Here is a 24,801-nt window from a genome sequence, read left to right as displayed (position 1 = left end):
ATATCCCATCCATAGCCTTCATTATTTTTCCGGAGTTCAGCCACTGGTACTGTCAGGAAAGAGCCATGGCCAGTTGCAAGATTGTCTAAGGAGTGAACATTGTCAGCCCGTTGCCTAGGGGACGCCAGCACCGCCCCTGCTTTTCCACTCCACAGACCAACGTTATTGTGCATAGAGGTTTAATTCCCTGTGCACTGTGCTGAAAATCCTCCCTTTGCAAGCTACTTCTTGCCTCCGGTGCAGTCGAAGGGGAGAACCTTTCAGCGCATGGGCGAGCTGAGCAGAAAGGAGCCTCTGCCCCAGCATCCCGAGCATCCCGAGCTCCGCGTTATCCCGGAGGCGCTCCCTACGCCGGTGGGGCCCAGGCTGCTGCACGGCTGGAGCCCGGCCACCCGGCACTGGGCACCGGGCAGGAAGGAAGGGGAGACGGTGCCCACAGAGAAAGGCAGAGCGGGGGAGCCTCCGAGGGGGGCTTGCCCGCTTGGAGATCTTCACAGGGAGAGATTTTATGGGACTGAAGCAACGTTTTTGCTGCTATAGTTTTGTTCTGAATTTACCGAGCCTGAGACTCGGAGTGGAATTAGATCTCCCTTTCTTGACCTCATTCCCCACAAAGACTGAGAAGACAACGAAAAGCAACTTCATTTTGGGGTTTCTAGTCATCTGCTCCTCTGTTTAAGGCTGCCAGGCTGGATAATGATTTCGGCTGCCCACCCCCTGGGCACTACCCAAATATTTCAGCCTTCCCGCACATGTGACCAGGGCATCTCGGAACTCTAGAAGTCACCAGTCACACCAGAGCTGAAGCACAGAGATTACCTCCCCAGGGATAGCGGAGGTCCCCCTTGAGAGCCACCAGGCAGCAAATTTTCAGGCCTAGGAGTTGACATTTTTTTCAATCTGTTTGTAAAATCTTTTGGGATGATTACCTTTTCCTCTTTAACAGATCAATCACTTGTGTGAGGTCTCCCTCCTTTTCTCAACACCCCAAAGCAGAAAGGACAGCACAGGGCACCACAGAAGTTAAGAGTACTGGCCCTGACTGGCCAAGGATCCTTGCCGGGACACTTCCTAGACACTGCCCTGGACAAGTCACCTAATCTCTGTTTTCTTATATGTAAAATGGGGCTAAGGGTACCTACTTACTGGCAGGGTTGTTGTGAAGGTTAAAAGCGGCAATGTGGGGGCTCCCCTGGTGGCGCAGTGGTTGAGAGTCTGCCTGCCGATGCAGGGGACACGGGTTCGTGCCCCGGTCCGGGAAGATCCCACATGCCGCGGAGCGGCTGGGGCCGTGAGCGTGGCCGCTGAGCCTGCGCGTCCGGAGCCTGTGCTCCGCAACGGGAGACGCCGCAATGGTGAGAGGCCCGCGTACCGCAAAAAAAAAAAAAAAAAAAAAAAAAAAAAAAAGCGGCAATGTGTGTGAATTGCTTAGGACTGGATCTGATTATACAGCAAGTGCTCAATAAATGTTTATTATTGAGGACCAGGACTCCACACTTCCACTGTGGGTGTGCGACTGTGGGCCCCACACTTGCTCTGCCCAGAAGAGAAAAAAAAAAAATGTCTGGATTATTCATAGGCAACCAGTATCCTTGGTTGTCTGGGACAGGTATGTGCTTTGGAGGACCTGTCCCAGATCAGTCAGAGACAGATCGGAAGGGGCACTTCCTAAGTGAACACATGGCTTTAGGCAAGCTCTGAGGTTTCTGGAAACGTCTCTGAATGATCTTGCTGAAGGGCAGGACTGTGACACCAGCAAATCTCAGAATGATTCCTAAAAGCTTAGAACTAGAACCCAGGTCTCCAATCGGCTGCCTGGGATTGTACAGCTCCTGGGGACTGTGAGAGAAACTTGAGGTATCTGGATACACCTCAACAGTTTGAACTAATGGCTCTCAATGACACCCAGATACCTAAGTTCTGTAATGGACCGCATAACAAGATGAGCTGAATAAGACAGCGATTCTCAAATAAGGGGAAAGCACTGCTGCAAACAATCATTTGGGCAACACCCACCACGTAGGCAGGGGCTAACTCGGATGTCTTCTTGGAAGTTAAGCAAGGGACATCTTCACTCAGCATGGTCTGGTGAGAGCGAAAACACCGGGAATAGAGTCGGGGCCTTTCTGTTTTTCAGGTTTTTACCATCACGTTCTTGAATGGAAATTCCCTGCTGGCTCCAGGATTACTTGCATTTCTAGTGTCCTTTCCTAGGCCCAGGATGGGGAGATGAGGATTTGTCTCCATGAACCAGGAGGTCTGGGACAAGCAGACGATTACCCCTACTTCCTTGTCCTCCACGCTTTCTTTTCCAGAGAACTAAAAACTCACTTTGATCTTAAGAAAGCTCTAATAAAATTTTTTTCGTTTACTTTTTCCATTAGACACTCACTTGGTGGGTGAAATAACTCTTTTCTTCTGAAGGTAAAATTCATATTTGTTACATAGGCTTTGAGGAAGTAAAAAAGACAAAGTAAATGGTAAACTCCAATGGAAGTAAAAAGTAGAAAAAAAAAAAGGCTGAAGGTTGGTAAAGAAATGAGATAAAGGGCTTCCCTGGTGGCGCAGTGGTTAAGTGCTGATTCAGGGGACACGGGTTCGAGCCCTGGTCCGGGAAGATCCCACATGTTTCAGAGCAACTAAGCCCGTGCGCCACAACTACTGAGCCTGTGTTCTAGAGCCCGCGAGCCACAGCTACTGAGCCCATGTGCTGCAACTACTGAAGCCCACATGCCTAGAGCCCATGCTCCGCAACAAGAGAAGCCACCGCAATGAGAAGCCCGCGCACTACAACGAAGAGTAGCCCCCGCTCACTGCAACTAGAGAAAAGCCCACGCGCAGCAACAAAGACCCAACTCAGCCAAAAATAAATAATATTTGAAAAAAAAAGAAATGAGATTAAGAAGAAAGAAGAATCTGAAAGTCATTTTTTTTTTTCTTTTTTTGTGGTAGGTGGGCCTCTCACTGTGTGGCCTCTCCCATTGCGGAGCAGAGGCTCCGGACGCGCAGGCTCAGCGGCCATGGCTCACGGGCTCAGCCGCTCCGCGGCACGTGGGATCTTCCCAGGCCAGGGCACAAACCCGTGTCCCTTGCGTCAGTAGGCGGACTCTCAACCACTGCGCCACCAGGGAAGCCCTGAAGGTCATTTTGAAACTACTCTAAAATGTTCCATACCAGCCTTCAGCAGGGTGGAAAGAAAAGTACTTCTCTCAGGGATGCTAGGAAAAGAAGGATAAGGGAGCAAGCGTAAATGAGATATTCAGGCTGCCTCTGTGGGCCTTTCCTATGCATATAACAGCCCAATCTGGTGAAAGAAAGTTCCAGAAGAGGCCTAGGTACAGGACATCTTCCCAAGGTGTTAGCCTTGCATCTCACTATTTTATTGTACGTGGTGGCAATTAACTTCGCGGGGGCTGGGTTGGCCCTCAAAGCCAAGGCCAAAAATGTCAAAGGAGCCTGAAAGGACTTGTGGGATCTACACAAAAGCTGGTGCGGGGACACTCCCTGTGGGTTCTGGGAATTCACTCATTTACTCAGCAAATATTGAATAAGGGCATACGACGTGCCAGGCTGTGCTGCATGGATGTGACACGGTGATGAGGACAAAATCTTGCCCTTGTGGATTCCATTCTGGTGAGGGGACGTGGGGGAGATGGACGTCAGAAATACAAACATGGCTATACGTGTTTGGGATCTGCTGGATCACTTGGATTGGGATGGATGGGAAGAAGTATGATTGGGCCAAAGGAGAGTGAATTCTTTAAATGGTGATCAGAGAGCTTTCAGTTCTCTTGGTCTCTCTCCTTAAAAAAGGAAAGTAAGCAAAGAACAACAAAAGTGGTTTGTGTGGGTATCCGTCGCAATATGAAATTGGCTCTGGACTAAACTGTTATAGTAATCATCATTTGAAAATGTCACTGTTTTTTATTTTGGAAAAAAGTTAAAATACATGAAAGTACAAAAAGGGCAAGAGAGCAAACATCAATGGATGTGCTCTCCCTCAAAGGATCAAATGTTAATTTTTTTCAAATTTGCTTCTGAACTTCTACTTCTTTCTTTTTTTCCCCTCTCTCCCTCTCCAGTGAAGGGAAGCCCTACGGACAAAGTATTTGTTCTCTACTTCTGTCCCCTTTGCCTCCTTCCCTAAAGGAAACCACTAGACCAGACAACCAACATCCCAGTCCCACCCCGGAGTTTATGAAGGTGTCTCCTTTGGTCCTAGAAAGGCGACAGCTAAGGGCCTTCTTGAGAGCAAAGGAGAGCGTTAGATTGGGGTAACCCCTCTAGCACAGCTGAGACCCCACGGCCTAGAATGGGCGGTTGAAGGCTCTGTCCATCCAGGAGGAAGATGTGCCCCTGGGGTTTCCTTTAGTTGTTTTTTTTCTCACACTCTGGTCCACACAGTCTTTCCAGATTGTTCCATCCAAATGTAGTTAATAGTTTTTACCATCCATTTCCCTTAGGGCCCATTCTCTGCCTCTTCCAGAATAATAATCTCTGCTGTGTCACCCCAGGCATGCCATTTAACCATGATTTATTCCATCTGTTTGTATCACATGTAATCACAGATTAGGCCTTGTCTTGCTTTGCCGCTCTTTGCATGTAGAGAACCCTGGTTTCCCTGCATGCCTATAAGAACCCTGATGGTGAATTTTTTCAGGTTCCTTTCTCCCTTTCCTTTCCTCCCAGCTCCTGTGTTAGTCTATCCCTCAGTGGGACTGCAGAACAACAACCCAAAACGCTGTTGAACTGAATTCCTTCTGTGTAAGAAGTGGGCATCTCTTTATTAACTCCCCCACTTATAAGCTTAGAGACCTCTCATCCCACGATGAATGGGTGGCTCTGGGGGATCATAGCAGAGAGGACAGGCCTGGATTAGCTCACCACACAAAGCCAGGAAGATCAGAAAGGCCATCACGGTTTGGTTTTTGCAAAAACCTGCCTATTTATATTACTATTACCTTGTATTTCAAAGCACTTTCACGCGCACATCTAACGTGATCCTCACAGGACCCCATGGGGCAGGGCCAATGTCATCATTTTAGCCGAGGAAAGCTGGGCTCAAAGTATGAAGTGTCTTCCCTGGGGCCCTGGTCCAGCTGTGCTCTTTTCCCTCAACACTTACTGAGAATTGGTTCTGAATCCACTCAACTGAAGGCCTCTGAGCATGATTTCTTTCCTTTATCCACACTTTCTAGCCACGGCCAGTGGAGAGAAGGGGGGCAGCTGTAACCAGTCAGTGGGGGAATTTGCAGAAGTTCGGCAAGTCTGATCCCTGTCCTACGTCAGGGCAGGAGGGCAAAGCACGTCTACCGAAAATGACTGTCGCACAAAGAAATCTCAGTCACGAAAAGAATGCAGGAACCAGGGGTCACTTGAAAGAGATGGCGGGTGTAAGGTTCAAGTTTTGTTTTTTCTTTGAAAGACTATGCATCGTAATGAGAAGCAGAGAAAGACAAAATAGTCTTTTATGAAAACCACGATTTAAAATTTCCTCGCTACGTTCAATCAGAAACCCAGACATCTAGAAAAGAGCACACCTCCTCCTTCCCACTGACCCCCACATGGTACCATTTTTATTTTGGGAACAAGGAGGTGGTATAAAAGGCACAGGAGTGAAGGGAATGAACAGTTTCTCTCAAGTGTTCAGTGGTAGCCGAGTAAAACAAAGGCCGTCTCCGCCGGGGACGTGTCTGACTTTTTGCTGAGTCAAAACCCTTATTTTATATCCATAGGCCTAGCTCCCTCTCTCTGCCATCACGATCTGTGTGGTTGAATCTGTTTGTCACAAGACTTTCAGGATCAAGGGATTCCTGGCCATGAAACGAAAGCAGAATCATCCCCTTCCCCAGTGGATTTGGATAAAAAATGGGAATAAAATCTGGTCCGGCTCCAATCGGGGACACTGGATGAGACTGAGCTGGGTCTATAAGGAACCGCGTGGGAGATATTTATACTATATATATACTTATACTGTGTTACACATATTTATACTGTATCAGAGTCGCCAGCATCTTACCATGTCAAGCTGAAAACATCCCGACTATCTAGACCGTTGGATGTGTTTTATCGGGAAAATGATTTTTTTCTTTGTTTCTACATTTCTGCATGAGTAGCTTGGTTCAGGAATAAATATGTGTGACCTTTTGTTTGAAAAAAATATCCTTACGCATAACCAACATACGCATTTCATATTCAAGAAGGGTTAGGCCTCTAGAGCTGACAGGCCAGAAGCACTGGTTGCTTTGACTGCTTCCAGTTCTTACGGACTATGCCGGCTCCACCATCAGCATTTATATCTTCAACCGGGACACTACCTATCAATACAGAGGAGTCCGTCTGGCTGTCCCACCAGTGGTGAAGCTTCTGCAGTGGACAGGCTGGTGGGACACGTCCCAGGCCCTGCCGCCTACACCTAATTCCCCTGGTCTGCTTCCTTTCCTAACTTCCTCTCTGTGTGACATCCCAGAAAGAGAATAGGCACTGGAGTCAGAAATACCACTTATCAGCTGCGGAGCTTGGGAGAATGTATTGTACTCTCAGACTCTGTTTTCTTTGTCTGTCAAGCGATCATAATGCTATCTTCATAGGATTGCTGATTATTTAATGAAATCATATATGGAAATTGTTAGGATGTAGCAGGAATTATAACTCCTATATCCTATCGACATTCTTTAGCTCTTGGTCATTCGCCTGGGAAACTAAAAGGTGACATGATCCCAAACAGGGCATTATTTATCCTGCTAATCTTCACGCTCCATCGTCTCTCCCCAACAGTGTGAGCTGACTGAACGTCCTCTTTTTTTGGTGGCTTTCACGCAGGCAGGCTTAGACAAGCGTCAGTGTGTGGGGGAATCACGCCTTTGGTCTGTGCGCATAAGGAATCCACAACAATTCTTCAGGGCCCCAGATTTTCATGCCTATCTGGGCATATCTCCCCACCTAACAGAGCTAGAACAGTGGCCAACTGGCTGCTGGATGACAGAGACACACGGAGAAGACAGGACCTTAACCAAGGCTGGACGCCTAGACCATCCTGCCGGAGCCTGTGCAGAAAACAGACTCGCTGCAAAATCAAGGGTCAGACCCTCCCCGGGAGCCACAGATGCTCCAGCAAAACAAGGTCCAACTTCAGGTGCAGAGTAGGCCAGATACATCTGGCCTGCAGGGCGCTGGGCCCACCCGATGCTCTGTGAGCTGTGTTTTGCCGTGTGGTTTAGAGCCATTCAGACCCATGGGTTCCAAACTCAGCCCATCTCTTGCAGCTGTTTATTAGTCCTTCAAGATGGTCTTGGTCACCTCCCTCCCTGACCCTCCTTTTCTGACTCTTATTCACTCACAACTAGACCCCTGCTACCTCATCTTCAACCATAACTTTGCCTCCTATGAGATGAAGTAAACAGGGGGATCAGGCATGAACACTCTCAGTGTTCTGCCCTCTCCTGACACTTGCCCCCCACGCAGTTCCCCTAAAGCCCTAATGAGTGATGGGCAAGCAGTGATGTGGCCGGCATCAGAGACGTCAGGTGCCTGGAGTTACTGCCATTGCTTCTTAATGGAGTCAGCCAGCGACCGATAACTGCCCCCGTCCTAAAGAGCTCTCTACGCCCACCCTTCCCGTCTGTCTGTGTCCTTGGCCCACTCCCTCCTGGCTGCTCGGAGAACCTACTCCCTCTCTGCCACCTCTGCCCTTCTCTGCAGCCCTACGTGAGAGGGCTGCCAGCATTCTCAAGTCGCTCCCATTCTAAGGGGAAAATCCTCCCCCATCTCGTGATCCCCTCTAGCTAAAATAAAATTCCTCTTCTCCCCCGTTATAGGCTGAATTGTGTCCTCCCAGATTCATCTGTTGAAGTCCTAACGTCCAAGTCCTCCAACCGTGACTGTATGTGGACCAGGGCCTTTACATCGGTAATTAAGTTAAAGCGAGGTCATTAGGGTGAGTCCTCACCCAACATAACTGGTGTTCTTACAAGACGATGGGATCAGGACGTAGATACACACAGAGGGAAGACCAAGCCAAGGGGAGAGGCCTAGGGACAAACGGGGACCCTGAGCTCAGCCTTCTAGCCCACAAAGCTGTGAGAAAAGAAATTTCTGTTGCTGAGGCCACGGGTGGTACTTTGTTATGGCAGCCGGAGCATACCAATACATTCCCTTAAGCTGGATTCTCCAAAGGGCAGACTCCTTTGCTCTCTCTACATCCTCAGCTCCCAGGGTCCCCCGTCCCTGCGGTCTGGCTCTCCCCCCCTCCCCGCTCCTGGACCTCTGCGTTTGGCACAAAGGAATCTCAGCCCCCTGGGCACCCACAGTGCTCTCTGGCCCTGACCTCTGCTTCCCTCCACCTCGAGAATGTTGAACACAAAACTCGGTCCTGAGCCCCCTTCCCTTAGTCCCCTCGAGTGATCCCATCCATGCTCCTGGGTTCAGCTATTCTGTAAAATAGGTTTATTTTGTTCAAATCTGTAACTCTGGTGTATACCAACCCTTCGTGCAGCACGTCTGAGCAACCCCTCGACACCTCTTGTCTCCCCACATCCACATTCCTCTCAGGAGTCCCTGGTTGCTCATGATTAGGGCTACAAGGCTCCATCACCCCCTCCACAGCATGAATATTCTCCCTCCATGGCCAGTTTGGAGGTTTGGTCCTATTAACTGGAGGGTCTTCTTATCTCATATAATTCTCACGCTTAAAACTTTTCCATGCTCCCCTGTCATCCCTGGGATAAGCGGGAAACTCCCTTCAATGGCCCACCCATCCAGCCTCACCTCTGCCCACTCCCTCAGTGCCTTGGGCCCCCAGTTTCCCGAATCCAAGACCTGGTCTCTCCGCAGTGCCTTTGCTCAGGCTAAACACTGAGGTGGGGTGCCTCCTGCCTTGGCTCCCACACTGGCCCCACCCCCTGTGCACAGGTGTGCATCCTCCAGAAAGACCTATCCCCTTTCACCTCTCCCTTGCTTTGCTCCTCAAATTTCCGTGCACAGCTCTGTCTCTGCCCTCTCCGCATTCTTTCCAGCACCATCTATTTATATGTCTGACTTTACCAGCAGGCATGGCATAGACTGTGCCGATGTAACTCCCAATGATCCTGTTGGAAGAGGTTTTGAAGTGAACTGACTCATCAATAAACTCTATGTTAACCAGAAAAGTTAATTAACGGCAAGATTCCAGGCCTAAGATTCTGCTTCTTTAAGGTTTTACCGTGCCTAGCACCCCTTTTTCCTTACAGTCTTGACTGATTAATTGGCTAAGATAGTCTTGGTGGGGCTATTCTTCCTCTTGGTTTTCTATTTATAATACTAGCTGTGCTGACTCAGGCTGGAAGAACCAAGCCATTTGGGAAAAGTTGAACGAGGTTGTGGGTGAATTAAACCTCCCTGTCCTCAACTTTTGACTTTTTGCTCACCTGGCCTCCCCGCCCCCCGGGGGAATGTTGTAGACTTTAGGAGTGAGGAGGAAAAAGGAATTTTTTAAAAAGTGGATCCACCCACTTACTCCAAAGTCATGTGGATTTGTCAGACCGAATCTGTGTGATTTCAAGTCGGGATTATCCAAGTGGAGACATTTTAATTCACGAGTTTGTCCTCGTGGAAAAGAATGTCTCCAACCAACTGCCCAGCTGCTTCTCAAACACATTTGTGATCCAGAGCTGTTGTCAATAAAAAGGTCTCCACAGAAAACATGGATCTGTTTCACTCCTGGCTGACAAGGGCTGCTCTGAATGTAACAAGAGCACTTTTTTTTTCCCTTAAAGGAGCCAAAACTTAAATGAACAAAGAATGACGAATTTATGAATTTATTAAAAGGGAATGAATAAAGAATAGAATTCTCAAGTAGAAATTATCCCATGGACTAAAACCAGAGCTTCCACGGGGCTAAACCATGGGGGAAATATTATTTTGTTTGTAAAGAGCAAGTTTGCAAAAATTCAGCTCATGTTTTTTCCCCAGTCCACGCTCCAGGGGTCTCACTCATAAAAGATGGTTACGCTTCAAGCCATATCTCCATTTACATCAGCCGTGAAATAGTTACAGCATCTACGTCACATAGATAAATACAGTTTCTGAGCCTTTGAAAGCTGAATGAGATGAAATGAGTTAACGTTTCCCTTGGGAATATGGAAGGATTAAATACTGCATTTGAAGGCCATTGCAATGATCTTTCACAGAAATTGGTTATTGTTAGAGAAAGTGATCGGGGACCGTGCTCCACGAGTCAGGCCCTCTCTCTGCAATCTCTGCCTCTCTACAATGTACAAGTGTCTGGAATAAAGGGAACAGCAGTGGCCCAGGGACCTGGAGAGCTGCTTCCAGGCACCCTGTCTTCCCTCTGTCCATCGTCACCTCTCCTCGCCTCCGTGCCCCTCAGCCTCAGACCACTCCCAGTGAAACACACCCACAGAAGGGATGCTCGGAGATTACCTTCCAGCACCAACACCTTTCTCCTTGTGCTCAGTGCTGTGCAAAGCAAAATGCAGCCAGCGTTCTAGAAGGTTAAACAGAAGGCGCATTGCACACAGTTTTCTTTTCGTTCCTGTCGCTTCCTGGTCACTAATTTCAGGTTGGCCAGACCTTAAAAAAAGAGAGTATGCAGTGTGTGTGCGTATGTGTGTGTGTGCGTGTGTGCGTGTGTGTCTTGGGGCATGGGGGTGGGGAGGGACCTTTTGCAGGTCATTGCAAAAGAAAGATGAGAATAAAACAGGAAGGAGCTAGGATGCACCCACCTTGCCCCGCTTAGGAGCACACAAGGCTTGAGGCAACTGAGCTGAGGAAATCACAGAGCGTTCCTCTGCCTGCCACCCACCCACCAGGCCTCAGGCTGCAGAGACCCTGGGCATAGCACCCATCAACGGTCGCAGCGCTGACGGTGCACAGCTTCCCATAACTCAACCTGAAACCGGGCAAACCCCATTTCGGGTTTCGTTACCAGCCCCACGTTCGCTGCCAAGGCTCCCAGGCCTTCTGGGGGACTCAAGGCCAAGTTTCACTAACGGGGATGCTATTACAGGGCAAAATTAAAGTGGAATTAATCTGCCTCCATCCCGCACACGCTTTGGGTTTATCAGTTCGTTTCAGATAAAGCCTGAAAATTCCACATATAAGTTGCCCACAATTCAGGAGGCACTGCTAGATTTCCAAGCACAATCAACCAGTATTTCATCCTGGGGCCAGTGAAACCCGAGCCCGTGTTTCGAGCCATCGGTGCTGGACCGCATTCCTGGTGGGAGCCCTGCGCTCCATCTGGGCGTTTCGTCCCAGTCAGATAATACCAGACGGATCTCTGTAACAGGCAGGCCCCGGCCAACAGCACCGAGCCATCTCCCCGAGACAGCTGTTTCACACAAGGCCCCATTGTCTGAGACAGGCTCGGATCGGTTTACTTCGAGAGCTGCGGGAACGTTCTGTCAGCTGCCCCGGCCGCGAGGAAACCTCGCTCACTGCAGATTTCCCTTCTTCTGTTATGGAGCCAAAAACCTACCATCGACTGTTAGGGAGGAAGGTTTCACCCAAGAACTAAAGTCCTCGCGCTGCTTTTATTTTCGCAGGGAAAACAATAGACCCACACACCCAAAGAATTTATAGATGGACTTTTGGCAAGCTGGCTGGAGGTGACCGGGTGACCGCGAGTGCTGGTTTTCTCTCTGCGCTTCCTTGAGCACTTTGTCCAGTTTGGGGGAAAGCACTGTTTTCCAGTCCTGGAAGGCCACAGACGAGATCCCTAGGAAGCAGTGGTCAGAATCAGGATGATCACAGCATAAAATAAGTGATCACTGAATAATTCCTGAAGACTGGATGGCTTTTTTTTTTTTCTTCAACTCTGTGATAGAGAAAGGTGATGGCAACCACCACATGCCCCAGATCTGCACCTCAGGCTCCCATTGAGCAGACGAGCTCTCTTCCTAACTTCTCCCCCCACCCCTGCCAGTGGACATGTTGTATTTTGAATTCAGGAAGGTACTTAACAAAATACCTTACATTCTTATAAGCGTGATGAATAACTCTGGACGTGAAGACGGCAAGCCTGACCCATCTACCTTCAGCTGCTGCAGACTTTTTTTTTGCAGCAAAAAAAAAGTCTTTTTGGGGGGCAGTGGGGTGGATGTTTCTGTGTGTGTGGTAAAATGTACGTGAGATCTACCATTTTAACGGTTTTTAAGTGGGCCGTTCAGAGGCATTAAGCAGTCACCCAAACGTTTAAAAATATTGAAAATTTGGAATAATTCCGGGGCCCCACGAAATAAATTAAGCAGGTGTGGTTAGACTCATGCCTTTCTTCCACCCTATCCTTAGCTTTCCCTACCGAGGATGAAGACCAGCTCTCCCGGGAGGGATCTGTCACGGAGCCAACCGTCGTCATGTACCCTGAAGAGAGACCTTCCTATCTAGGACCCAAAGGACACATAAGGTGGCCTGGCCAAGAGACAGATCTGCGTTTGACCCATTTATCAAATGTATTTTTCTGAGTTACACAGACTTTTTTTTTTAAGCTGGTTACTCAGACATTGGCTATGCCTGCCAAACGGGATTGGCCCCTCTTCCTTAGCACTCGCCCCCCCCTTATAAAAAAGCAAAGGTTAAATGAGAGAATTAGTAAAAACAAAGGCCCTCTGCAGCTCCAGGCCCACTTATCAGAACAGGACTGTGGTTGCCAAGGAAGCAGGGACAGATATGTACGCAGAGCTTTACAGCAGCCAAGCACACACAAAGTATCATTATCTTGTCAAATGTTATTCGTGTTGTATCTGTTCCATCCGGCGCTTCTGTGTTGTGTGACCTTGGAGGAGGGACTGCCAGAGAGCTGTTGTGAGGGCAAATAAAACAACACCTGTCAAAGCCTGTAGCCCACGGCCCAGGGGACTGTAAGGACAAGATAGATGCTCTTTCGTGGGGTTTATATTCTCCCTTCCTCCCGGCTTTCTGGTCAGATGCTCACTGATTTCCATTTGCCTCATTTGAAATTGGCGACTCTTTGACCGGGCATGTGTGTGTACCTCTGCGCTGTTTAGAATTCTGGAATGCTAGTGGGTGGAAGCTTCTGTTTTGTACCATCCAGGGCATGAAAGATAGAGAAAGCTTTCAAGTGCTTATGGGATGGAATCGCGTCCCAAGAGCTGGAAGGGACACGCGGGTTCATCTAGCTCACGTAGCTGACCGACACACAAGTCCTTTCTAGCCTCTCTGTGGCAGGTGCTCGTGTCTCTGCCAAATCTCTGTTCTGATCAAGCAGCGCTCCCTACCTCGCAGGGGACCTCCCCTTCCAGCTTTTGGCAACAAGAGCTGCGAACTACCTGTTGAATATTTTGGAACTACTTAGGAAGAAAGAGTTTGCTAAGGAAAATACTTTTGTAAAACCGTATTTGCAAAATAGTCCCAGGACTCAAATACATATTCACTGATCCCCTCCTCTGTGCCAAGAACCGTCAGAGGGGCAGCGGATATGAAGATGAATGAGACGAGAGTAATTTCGGTCCTCAGACGTCACTTTTCAGTGGAGGAGAGAGATACATAGATTATCATCAAATAAAGTTGGAAATACCTGATAGACAAATGTGCAGGCTATTACAGAAGCACCAGAGAGGCACACCCAACTCAGCCTGAAGGGATGCATTCTGCAAAGAATTCTAGAAGGTGAGGCCCAAGCTGAGATTTGAAGGAAGAGCCACTTTTGTAGGTTAGATAGGCTTACACAAATAGATGTTTCTAATCTGAATCAGTTTTGTACATTTAAAAAAACATGTAGGCAAGGCATTTACCTCTGATCTTTGTGTTAGCTGTTTGATCTAAAGTTATAAAATTGTATTTAAAAAAATTAGTAAGTTGGACTTTTCACTATAGACCATTGGCTTTCAAACTATTCTAGGAATCCTGGGATTTTTTTTGGTGGCAGGGAGGGTTTCTAGGGACCTCTGTCCAGAGAGTGGTAGAGGCTGAGCAGATAGGACTCCAGGCCCTCCCCAAAGAGCTTCACCGTTCTTCCTATTATATTTATTGGTGTTGTGTGTAATTTTTTTTTTAACTTAGAAAAAGGGGGCTCTGATATCGAAATATGTTTCAAACTACACAGGGAGACTCACTCCCCAGTGCAGCGGGTCTCATTGCATACTTGTCATCTAAGATTAATTTACTCAGTTGAATACTTTAAGCAAAGCACCAGAAATACTCCCACCCTAAGTTATCTTTGTCCGTTCTGCAGCCATGACCTTCACACCCCACCACCGCCCTCAGGCAGCGACCTCGTAAAACAGAGGCAGATTTGAGAAAATTTATCACTAAAGACAGCGTCCTTAAGAAGACGGCTTATTCACGGTGGGACAGCGGCACCTTCGTGTACAAAGACAGCGAATTATTATTAGAACAAATCTTGTTATAACAAAATACCTTCATATGGAATAGGTTTATAAGTCCTATTTATAAATCAATATTGCAAATAACATCTGCAGTAAAATTCTGGAACAGTGAATGAATGAGCAGTTCCTTCATGTTCAAGCTACAAATATGCTTCTCTTTCATCTCAAACACAGGATGAGAACCTGATTTTCTAACAAGGTTCTCACCTTCCGAATATATGTGCTGGTATCAAAATATATTGACTTGTTTTCATGGCTCCTTAAGTGTTAAGGAAGACTTTTCTAAATATGTATACAATGAGTATCCCCACGCATCATTATAAAGCTGGGTTGAGAGAAGTAGATCTAGTCTCAGATGGGAAGAAAACATCAGATTAAAAGAAAACACCAGATGAGCAGCTTCCCCAGGTCTTCTTGGAAGCCAAGCAGCGAAGCTAGAACAAGTTCGAATCCATGCATTGCATGAACTGAAATCTGCAAGACAGCTTGCCCTGTTGAGCTGTGCACCCGAGGCCACTGCTCCTTAGACATGGGCATTTTTCCCAGGAAAAGCGACTAGGCTTCGGGTATACCCACGGGGAAAGGAGAATAAGAAGATGCAACTGCTAAGAATTTCTTACCGAAAACCTCCCCCGCCCACTGCTGCCGGGCTGTGCTTCGCACCCCTGTCACTTAGGCACAGAGCATATTCTCCCTGTGGACCCACACCTGGGTGAGCCTGCAGCGGCTCAAGGAGGTTTACGTTTCCACTGCTAAGTTGTTTGCACTCATAACATGCAAGAACAAAAGGAACGTTACAGAAACCCATTGATGGATTTTCTAACCTGCTCAGAAAGGCAACAAATAAGTTAGTCAGCGGGTGGATAGGGGTCAGAAGCAAGAAAAAGCAGAGAAGAGCTGTGAGCAAGACACAGAGCGGAAATCCCACAACCTGCAAACTGTCATTTTCCAGTCTCCATTCTCACAAAAGTACTTCCTTTACGGAAAACTCACGGCTCCCGGACACAATTAGTTTGGTTCGCTTAGTAAGTCAACTGAACATGATTTAAGAAAGCTCTCCATCTAATTGTTAAGAAATTATTATTGTTTTTGTTAGGGATGACAATGCACGATGGTTATATACGTATACATAGAGTCCTTATCAGAGATACGTAGTGAAGTGACGGGATGCGTTGGATTTTCTTTAAGATCCTCTGGCAAAAATGATGACAAGTGGGGGAAGATGAGACCAGCCAGTAGTTGAGCTGGGTGATGGGAATATGGGGGTTCACTACAGTAAACTCTCTACTTTTGCAAGTGTTTTTAAATGTTCACAATAAAAAGTTAAATGATTTTAAAAATAGGTCTAGGGCTTCCCTGGTGGCGCAGTGGTTGAGAGTCCGCCTGCCGATGCAGGGGACACGGGTTCGTGCCCCGGTCCGGGAGGATCCCACATGCCGCGGAGCGGCTGGGCCCGTGAGCCATGGCCGCTGAGCCTGCGCGTCCGGAGCCTGTGCTCCGCAACAGGAGAGGCCACAGCAGTGAGAGGCCCGCATACCGCAAAAAAAAAAAAAAAAAAAAAGGTCTAAAACCGCATCACGCTAATACTCTTCCAGGTGGTTCCCACACAAAAATGAAGGCAGGCTTTGATGCCTACCACTGAATTTCTCTGATTCAAAAATATCATCGGTTGGAAGATCCACCATTCATTTAATAATCGTTTTTCGGAGGGAAATAAACACGCAACAATGAAATACACGCTGATTATAAATGCTATTCCAAGTTCAAAATTGTTATTAATGTGCAACCGGACTGCAGTAATCTGGCAACTTCTTTGTCAACTGTTAATAGGAATCCTTGTTGTTAAAAGTCCAAGTCTGAAAAGAACGGAGTGCGGAGTCTCCGTTATTTATTTAACTTAACCATCCTTTATTTGATCATTTACTTTAACCCATTAAATTGGGTTAATTGCTTTAGCGGCTGAAGGTTTGCCTTCCTAAAACCTAAGGGGGAAAGTGTGGGCTAACCAGGTCCAAGGATGTCAATAAGCTTGGCGTCTACAGGCCTAGACACGACAGGCCTTGTTTTAATCCTGTATATTAATGAAAGTAATACACCTGTAAGATTATAAATGCCCAAGGCACGCGTATCTGGGGATCTTAAAACTATTTAGAATTTCTGTTCATTCCCTGCGGGAGCATCTTGGGGAAAAGAAACCGAGTCAGAAGCATGAGTCCACCCCACGTTGGTCCAGAGGTGGAGGTCGCGGAGGCAGAGGTAGAGAAGGTGTTACAGCTGCCTGACGTGTGTGTGTGTGGGGGGGCGGGGGGGGGCTTGTCTTTATTGGGCACCAGGGGTGTGTGGACTCGGCCCGAACCGCCCAGCTCTTCCACACGTTCCCGTTTGGGGTGGGGACCTGCACGGCTTGCCCAGCGCTATGAAAGCATCCCCTCCCCGGCCCCGGGGACCCGGCCCCGGGGGCGCGTGCGCAGGCGCTGCGCCGCACTTACTGTCCTCGGGCAGGCTGTTCTCGCGCTCTTCTCTCTCCATCTGCTGACACCACCCTTCCATGCGGTCCCGCTCCGCCTGGAGAAGCTTCAGAAACCAGTGGCCGTCCCGGTGGCACACTGACCTCTGCACGGCCTCCAGGGGGTCTTCGGTGATTGAGTCAATCCAGGGGTCTGGGGGCGGCAGAATGGAAGGGTCGAAATCCGCATCGAAGTCCTCGTCGGCCGCGCAGGCGTGGTAGTGGTTTCCTGAGCCCTGGATGCTGACCGTGGAGGTGCTGGCGTCCCGGGAGAACTGTCTGGCCACCGGGCCGGGGCATGAATTGTCCTCTATAGACTCCAGAGAGTTCTCCAGGTTATCGTGGAAGTCCAGGTCGGCCTGCACGGCCGTCGTCACACTGTTGGATCGAGTGAACCTGCGAAAGCTTGGAGGGATAGAGAGAGACGAGTTAGTTCAAGGATGTTTCTCAAAGCAGAACTACATTCTGCGTCTCTTCGTGGGTGTGCAAGAGGGGGTCTCATCTTCTCAGTCTGCAGAGGTAGCCCTTGACGCCGGCGCATCGATTGCCCTGGCTCTAGTGTAAGGAGCACAGAGCCCTCATCTCTGTTCAATATGGAATGTGAAAACGTATCTAGAGAAGGTTTAGAAGTGGACCGCAAGCACTGCTCTCAAAGCCAGAATGATGTCCGGGGTTCAACTTCCTCCCCAAATCGGCAGTGGCTTGAATCCTGACATTCAGTGAAGGGTAAATTTGGTGAGGGGTAAGGAAACAATTCAGTTATCTCTTAGTCTGCGTAATTTCCTTTGAAACAAGAGGAGAAAAAACAACAACAACAACACCCCACCTGGGCCAAAACTATCTTGAATCCCACATAACCACATTTCCCAGGGACAGCTCTTACCTGAAAGCAAACTAAACTGTCATTAAGCTCCCCTTAACGTTAAAGCTCCTTCCCCTGGGAAGTCTTCACCTGTCTCTTGATCACAGGGTCATCGTGATAATTTGATACAAAGCCTTTGGGGCAACATCAGCTCGAGGTTCTAGAGTTTTCCGATACCATCCTTCCCTGCGCCTTTAATTTCCCTCTCCATAGTCCTTCTACCGAGGTGATAAAAGACAACTTGTTAACACCATTCTATATGGACATACAACCGAATGGTTCTAGATTTCTCTTGTTGACCCCTACCGCAAAGGTGAGGATGTATGGAAGGAGGGAGGGGTGGGGAAGGACGGGGGAGCAGTGAATTCTTTCTCAGACAAGGGGCAAGGGAAGGTGTGGGCCTGAACTAATTTAAAACACACCCCCAGAAAGCTTCCTTGGCTCCTGGAGCAGACAGGAAATGATGATTTAACAGGATATAGGAGGCTATGTCTACTGAAGGCAGCATCAGGTATCTGTTACCCCCACTTTATACTTCTTTTTTTTTTAAGGTAACTTCCTGATCTAATATTTTATTTATTTTTTATTCTGAAGAAATATATGTAACATAAAATTTACACGTTTAACCATTTTTAAGTGTATGGTTCAGTGATATTCAATACATTCACACTGTTGTACAACCATCTCCAGAACCTTTTCATCTTCCCCAGTTGAAACTCTGTACCGTTAAACAACTCCCCATTCCCCCTTCCTTCCAGCCTCTGGCAACCACAATTCCACTTTCCGTCTCTCTGAATTTGACTACTCTAGGTCCCTCATGTAAGTTGAGTCATACAGTATGTGTCTTTCTGTCGCTGGCTTATTTCACTTAGCATGATGTCTTCAAGGTTCGTCCATATTGTAGCATATGTCGGAATTTCCTTCCTATTTAAGGCTGAATAATATCCCATTATATGTATATAACACATTGTGTTTATTTTTTCATTCATCAGTAGACATTTGGGTTGGTTCCACCTTTTGGCTATTGTGAATAATTCTGCTATGAACATGGGTGTACAAATAACTCTTTGAGACTCTGCTCTCAATTCTTCTGGGTATATATCCAGAAGTAGAATTGTTGAATTATGTGCTAATTCTGTTTTTAATATTTTGAGGAGCTGTTTTCCCTAGCAGTTGTACCATTTTATATTCCCACCAAAAATGCATGTTTTCCAGTTTCTCCACATCCTTGCCAACAGTGATTTTCTGACTTTTTCTTTTTTTTTTTTAAATTTTTATTGGAGTATAGTTGCTTTACAATATTGTGTTAGTTTCTGCTGTACAGCACAGTGAATCAGCTATACATATACGTATATCCCCTCTTTTTTGGATTTCTTTCCCATTTAGGTCACCACAGAGCACCGAGTAGTTTCCTGTGCTATACAGTAGGTTCTCATTAGTTATCTTTTTTATACATAGTATCAATAGTGTATGTATGTCAATCCCAATCTCCCAGTTCATCACCCCCCACTTCCCCCTTGGTATCTGTACGTTTGTTCTCTACGTCTGTGACTTTTTTGATAGTAGCCCCGCTTCCCCCTTGGTATCCGTACGTTTGTTCTCTACGTCTGTGACTTTTTCGATAGTAGCCCCCGCTTCCCCCTTGGTATCCGTACGTTTGTTCTCTACGTCTGTGACTTTTTCGATAGTAGCCCCCGCTTCCCCCTTGGTATCCGTACGTTTGTTCTCTACGTCTGTGACTTTTTCGATAGTAGCCCCCGCTTCCCCCTTGGTATCCGTACGTTTGTTCTCTACGTCTGTGACTTTTTCGATAGTAGCCATCCTAATGGGTGTGAGGTGATATATTTTCTTGACTGGCTCATAATTATGCCATGTTAAGATGGTTTATTTGCTAGTTGATTTTCAGTTAATATTCAATAGTGCCAGCCTTAAAGGAGAGTGCACTAAATAATGTCCATACAACATTGAATAAACCAGATTATACGCTTTTTTCTTAACTCTTGTGGAACACTCTATCAGAGCCAATTAATACTAATATTCTGGTCCCTCAAAAATAAATAATGAACAGACTGGAAGTCACAAAAAGGAGAGGGTACAATCATCTTAATCAGTCCATGTTTTCCCCCTAGAGAATAAATACCAAGAAAGTAAATGACTGTACAATTGGTCTGTGTTCGTTATTAGGATGATCACAGTAATAAATGTTGTGATTCTCACCATTCATTTTATGAAGATAGGCCTGCCAATAAAGGCCAGCCCATCTCACTGTTTGCTGTTTGCAAGAAGTTACTTCTGTGGAAGGTATCAGGCGTGGCCATTTTATAAGTCCTTTAACTCCGAAATGGGTCATAGGAAAAATCGCTCAGTGTGAAAGTCTGAAAGAATGTCCTTCCTTGTCCTAGCAGTGAAAACAAGAAGAATTGTGCTACCGCGATTTTCCCAATAACCACCGGCTTCTTGGCTGCGAGAGGCCATTTCTGCCGCCTTCTTGTTCATCCACCAACACGTTAAATGACATCTGAAGCTGAGCTTTCTCTCCAGCTGCATGTGTGCGAACTGGTTGACTTTCCTCACAACAGTTGACATTCTACCTGTTCCACTAACACAAAATCCCAGCTATGAAAACACTCAGCTCCCCTCTCCAAGATCATGGGCTGCCAGAGGCATTCCATTTCCAAACTTAAGGAAGGCCCAGCGCCTTATTGCTTCCAGTCGGAGCAGGCTTGCCGGAGACTGAGTCTGTTCCACGCGCAACTCACAATGACCCAGTTTCCTTGTGCCTCTGTTTTTATCGACACAAAACCGTACCACCAGCATTCCTGACAGAGGGCTCCTGGCTATGACTCTTGTAAAGTATCCACCTTCTTCAGAAAAATTACTTGGCAGGAGATGAGTAGAAGTTTCCAGGTTAGTCACCCAGAAAGAAAGAAAAGTTAAGTAAAATTAAAGTGGTTTGGGATTAAAAGCGGTGCCTTTGAACTCAGGCAGCCCTGTCCAGGCTACACTGTTTCTCTAAATTAAGTTCCTTAAGCAAGTGCTTTCTTCTACCCTGAGTTTTCAAAGAATGTTCTGCTCTGTGAAACGCTTTATGTCTTTCATGTGCAGAGTTCCTTCTGGGAGAAGGGTGCGATCAAGTTGTTGTTTAAAAGTTTTGATAGGAACGCAGAGGGAGTCATTGGGTTCACTTCCGTGTTTCTGAAGAGAATAGATCAGTTGCTGGTGGATGGTATAAACCTGAAAGCTGAACCCCGTGGCCTGCTGTTTGCAAACCCACAATTTCCAGTCTTGAAGCTTCTTTGGCCCTTCATGCCCTAAAGGCAAAATGTGTGATAATTACAACTTCTGAAAAGGACCGGCCAGTGTTCTGGCCAAAGGAGCAGAAAACCATGAAACCAAAGACTGGACCAACCACTATGGGGTACAATACCTTGTCTGTTCTGAAGGCAAGAGGAAAGGCACTTGTGGGCATTCACCGCTGCTGTTGCTTTGTGCTCTTTCTATGAAACAAGTTTATATTTCTTTTTTTAAAATTAATTAATTAATCAATTTTTGGCTGCATTGGGTCTTTGTTGCTGTGTGCAGGCTTTCTCTAGTTGTGGCGAGTCGGGGCCACTCTTTGTTACGGTGCACAGGCTGCTTATTGCAGTGGCTTCTCTTGTTGCAGAGTACAGGCTCTAGGTGTGTGGGCTTCGGTAGTTGTGGCACGTGGGCTCAGTAGTTGTGGCTCGCCGGCTCTAGAGCGCAGGCTCAGTAGTTGTTGCGCACGGGCTTAGTTGCTCCGCGGCATGTGGGATCTTCCCAGGCCGGGGCTCGAACCCGTATCCCCTGCATCGGCAGGCGGACTCTCAACCACTGCGCCACCAGGGAAGCCCGAGTTTATATTTCTGATGAGAGGATTTTGTGCCCCGCTCCCACCACTTTTCTGTCCAGCAGATTCCAAATCAGTGAACAGATAGATGGTAAATCTCAGAGGCCCATTCTCATCCCCCCTGTCTGATGGGGCTGTACTTAAACAAAATAAGTCATGAATGAAAACTAAGCACAGTCTATATCTTTAGACCGCACATGCTTTGTTCCTGCAAGTTCAACTATCTGAGACTCAAGCCATAAACTTATCTTAGGGAGACTCCCTCAGTCACACCCGTTACAGAATCCTCTGGTTCCTGGTTCTCTTTTCCATCCCTCTCATCCACATAATCGTTGCTTTTCAGGGCTAAATCTAGTTTCAAAGAAAAAAACGCTAGTCCTACGCTGTTCTTTCTTCTTTAGACACTTTTCCCGTGCCTGCTGTCAAGGTTGAATATATGTGGAATTCGAAAATGCTTTTCTTCAACAGTGTGCCGTCTTTGTCTCTTGGGAAATGGCCCTTAACCGATGTAAAAATCCAGGACGTCTCATTACATAAAATGAAAGATCAAAAGGTAGGCAAGGGGGGTGAGGAGATTGATATCAAGAATTAAGACTTTTTCTAACAAAGAGGTTCACTCTTTCTGTCAGACGAGCTTCCCAGTTAGAACAGAGCACAGAGGAACCTACATGTCATGCAACCCTGCTCACAAGTTCAGTGGGAAAAAACCGTCCTGCTGCTTATTTGTATGTGGTTAGCACTGTCCTATTGACAGATTGTAAAACTACCTCAACCCAAGCATCTATTGGTGATTTAAAACCCTCCACGTTCATCATACGTTTGCCTGAAGCTCTCTTTAAGCAAAGAAAATTAGAATAGGTTTTCTACATGAAGACTCTCTCTAGGCCAAATAATTGTAATGCATTTGTCAAATAAAAGAAAGGGAGGGAATGGAAAGTGATGAGAGCGGGCTTGGTATCACCTGATAGATTCTGCGAGGGCCCAGCATTCGGCCGTTCTTGCCTTAGTACCAGCCGGGCAGGTGCTGTATCCTTGATGGGTGTCACTATGGGAACCTTGGTTGGGAGCCTCAACAAAACATCCTTGAGCTGACTGTGCCCCAGAAGGAATGGCTTTCCCTCAGCAACCAGAACATTGGGTCATTCGATGGCTCCTGACCCCAGGTAACGAACAAGAGCCCGAGAAGTCTCACTCACAATTCTCTTTTATTGAGTCTTGTTTTGGGGTCAAATGGGGACCATAGGCTTGTGAGTAAGATGGTTATTTTTCTTCTTGCCAACTAAATTATCTTGAAAAGCATGTAAAAAGAAAGAAAGAAAGAGGGAGAGAGGAGGAAGAGAAAGGAAGGGAGGGAGAGAGTGAAGAGGGAAGGAAGGAAAGAAGGACAGAAAGAAGGAGAGAGGGAAGGAAGGAAGGAGAGAGAGAGAAAGAAAGAAAGAAAGAAAGAAAGAAAGAAAGAAAGAAAGGGAAAGAAAGAAAGAAAGGGAAAGAAAGAAAAAGATGTATGAGGCATATCAGGAATTGCCAAGTTTCAGGCTTTTGAAATTTAAATTGCATGAATGCCACACCTTTGAAAGTCAGGTGTACGGGAAGAACTCTTTGGCTAGGTTATGGTATTGTTAACTTGGCAAAGAAAAGAGATTGTTTGTCAAGTATAATATGGAGGGTGAGTGCTAGGCTTTGTCATACTACAAGGAAGCTGTGCGGCGTGGGATTGATCCAAAGCTTCTGGGTTGGCAAAGGCTGGATGTTTTTGACTGCCGAAGTTCTTGCCAAGTCTGTGGTCCCTGAACTGGCTGTCAGAAGATGCTGCCTCCATGTTGGCTTTTTGTTTTCAGCATTCTGCTTAGTAGAGAAGGCACAAATCACTACAAGCCCAAATGTTTACATATTTAAGTCACTTACAATCAAAAGAGATCTTTTGTAGCAGTTGACATGGTGTTAAAAGAGAAAACAATGCTCCCTTGGAACATGCTTGTTCCACCCAGTTTTGAGGCCACAAGCTTTAAGTGTGAAGCAAGGGAGATGTTAAAAACTCAGAATTGTATGGAAATAGAGGTAATTTTGGTGAGAAAACAAAAGTAGGCTTTTGTTTCTAGAAATGGGGAGCAGCTCTCATAATAGATGCTAGTGTGCTTTCCTTCCACACCTGTGACTCAATCTGTGCATTCACAAACCTGCTGACGTGGCGAGTGTCATTCACAAGCACATTTTTTTCTTTTTGCCACACGGTACGACTTGCGGGATCTTAGTTCCCCCACGAGGGATTGAACCCAGGGCCCCGGCAGTGAGAGCACTGAGTCCTAACCACTGGACTGCCAGGGAATTCCGCACAAGCACATTTTGATGCCAGCATTTATCCCCCTAACCATTAGGTGTGTCCTCGAAGTCTGTGTATTATTTTGTAACATAGGAAAGAAGGAGATGGTTCCACCAATTGGGGATAAGAAAGACCAGAAGCTATTATGCAAATAACCAAAATACCCATCTGCTCTCATCCTCATCCCATAAATGAACATAGATGCATGTTCCCTTTGCATGTCCACACCTCCAGACGCGCACATCCTGCTGTAGACATTCACTGTTTTCCAACTTCATCTATTTAACAAAGGAATGGCGGGTGAGGGAGTTGAAGAGGGAGGAAAAGGCCACAAAGTGACTTACTACGCATTTATTCCGGGATGAGTTTTCTCTAATTCCCTGGTTGCTGTAGGTAAATAGTCCTTGCAGTAACAATGACTCTCACTTGGATGAGCTCCAGATAAATAGGCCAGACAGTAAAGAAGTAGTTTACGAAGACATAAATGGAAATATTAAATACACATACACTAGGAAAATAACATTCTGGAGTTTTCTTGCCAGAAAATTGCTGTGCGACCAGTAGCTTCTCTCTGTACAACCACTAAAGACATATCGATTTGTCAACTTGACAATGTTAACAAATAACGCAAAAGTACACCATTGCAAAGCTTCTAGCTCCCCTTAACCCTTTCAATTGTGAGGACCAAAAATTATTGCTTGATAAATTGTTCCAAAACACATATAAATATCTAAGCTTATAAAAGATATTTGAGTGGGGATGGGGGCAGGAAGCCAGAACACATACCACGCACTTATCCACATTTACCTCTTGTTTGCGAACTAGAGATTATGAGAGCAATATAGCAACCTGGGAAATAGGGTAACAAGCAGAAAGGCAAGACCCAGGAGACTGGGCCTA

The 24,801-nt window shown here is 46.7% G+C and overlaps 1 protein-coding gene across 14 annotated transcripts in view; it reads right to left on the bottom strand.

Annotated features, from left to right (window-relative positions):
* Nucleotides 1–24,801, bottom strand: part of DLGAP1 (DLG associated protein 1) — a 320,351-nt gene that overhangs the window by 8,296 nt on the left and 287,254 nt on the right. For all 14 annotated transcript variants that reach the window (XM_060028714.1, XM_060028716.1, XM_060028715.1 and 11 more), the window contains one exon: nt 16,835–17,256. In XM_060028714.1, the coding sequence (XP_059884697.1) occupies nt 16,835–17,256 (422 nt within the window). The remainder of the gene's footprint in view (nt 1–16,834; nt 17,257–24,801) is intronic.

This window comes from Delphinus delphis, chromosome 13 (genome assembly GCF_949987515.2).
Source record: "Delphinus delphis chromosome 13, mDelDel1.2, whole genome shotgun sequence".
In the NCBI taxonomy this organism is placed as follows: Eukaryota; Metazoa; Chordata; class Mammalia; order Artiodactyla; family Delphinidae; genus Delphinus; species Delphinus delphis.
This window is presented reverse-complemented; position numbering and strand designations above follow the sequence as displayed.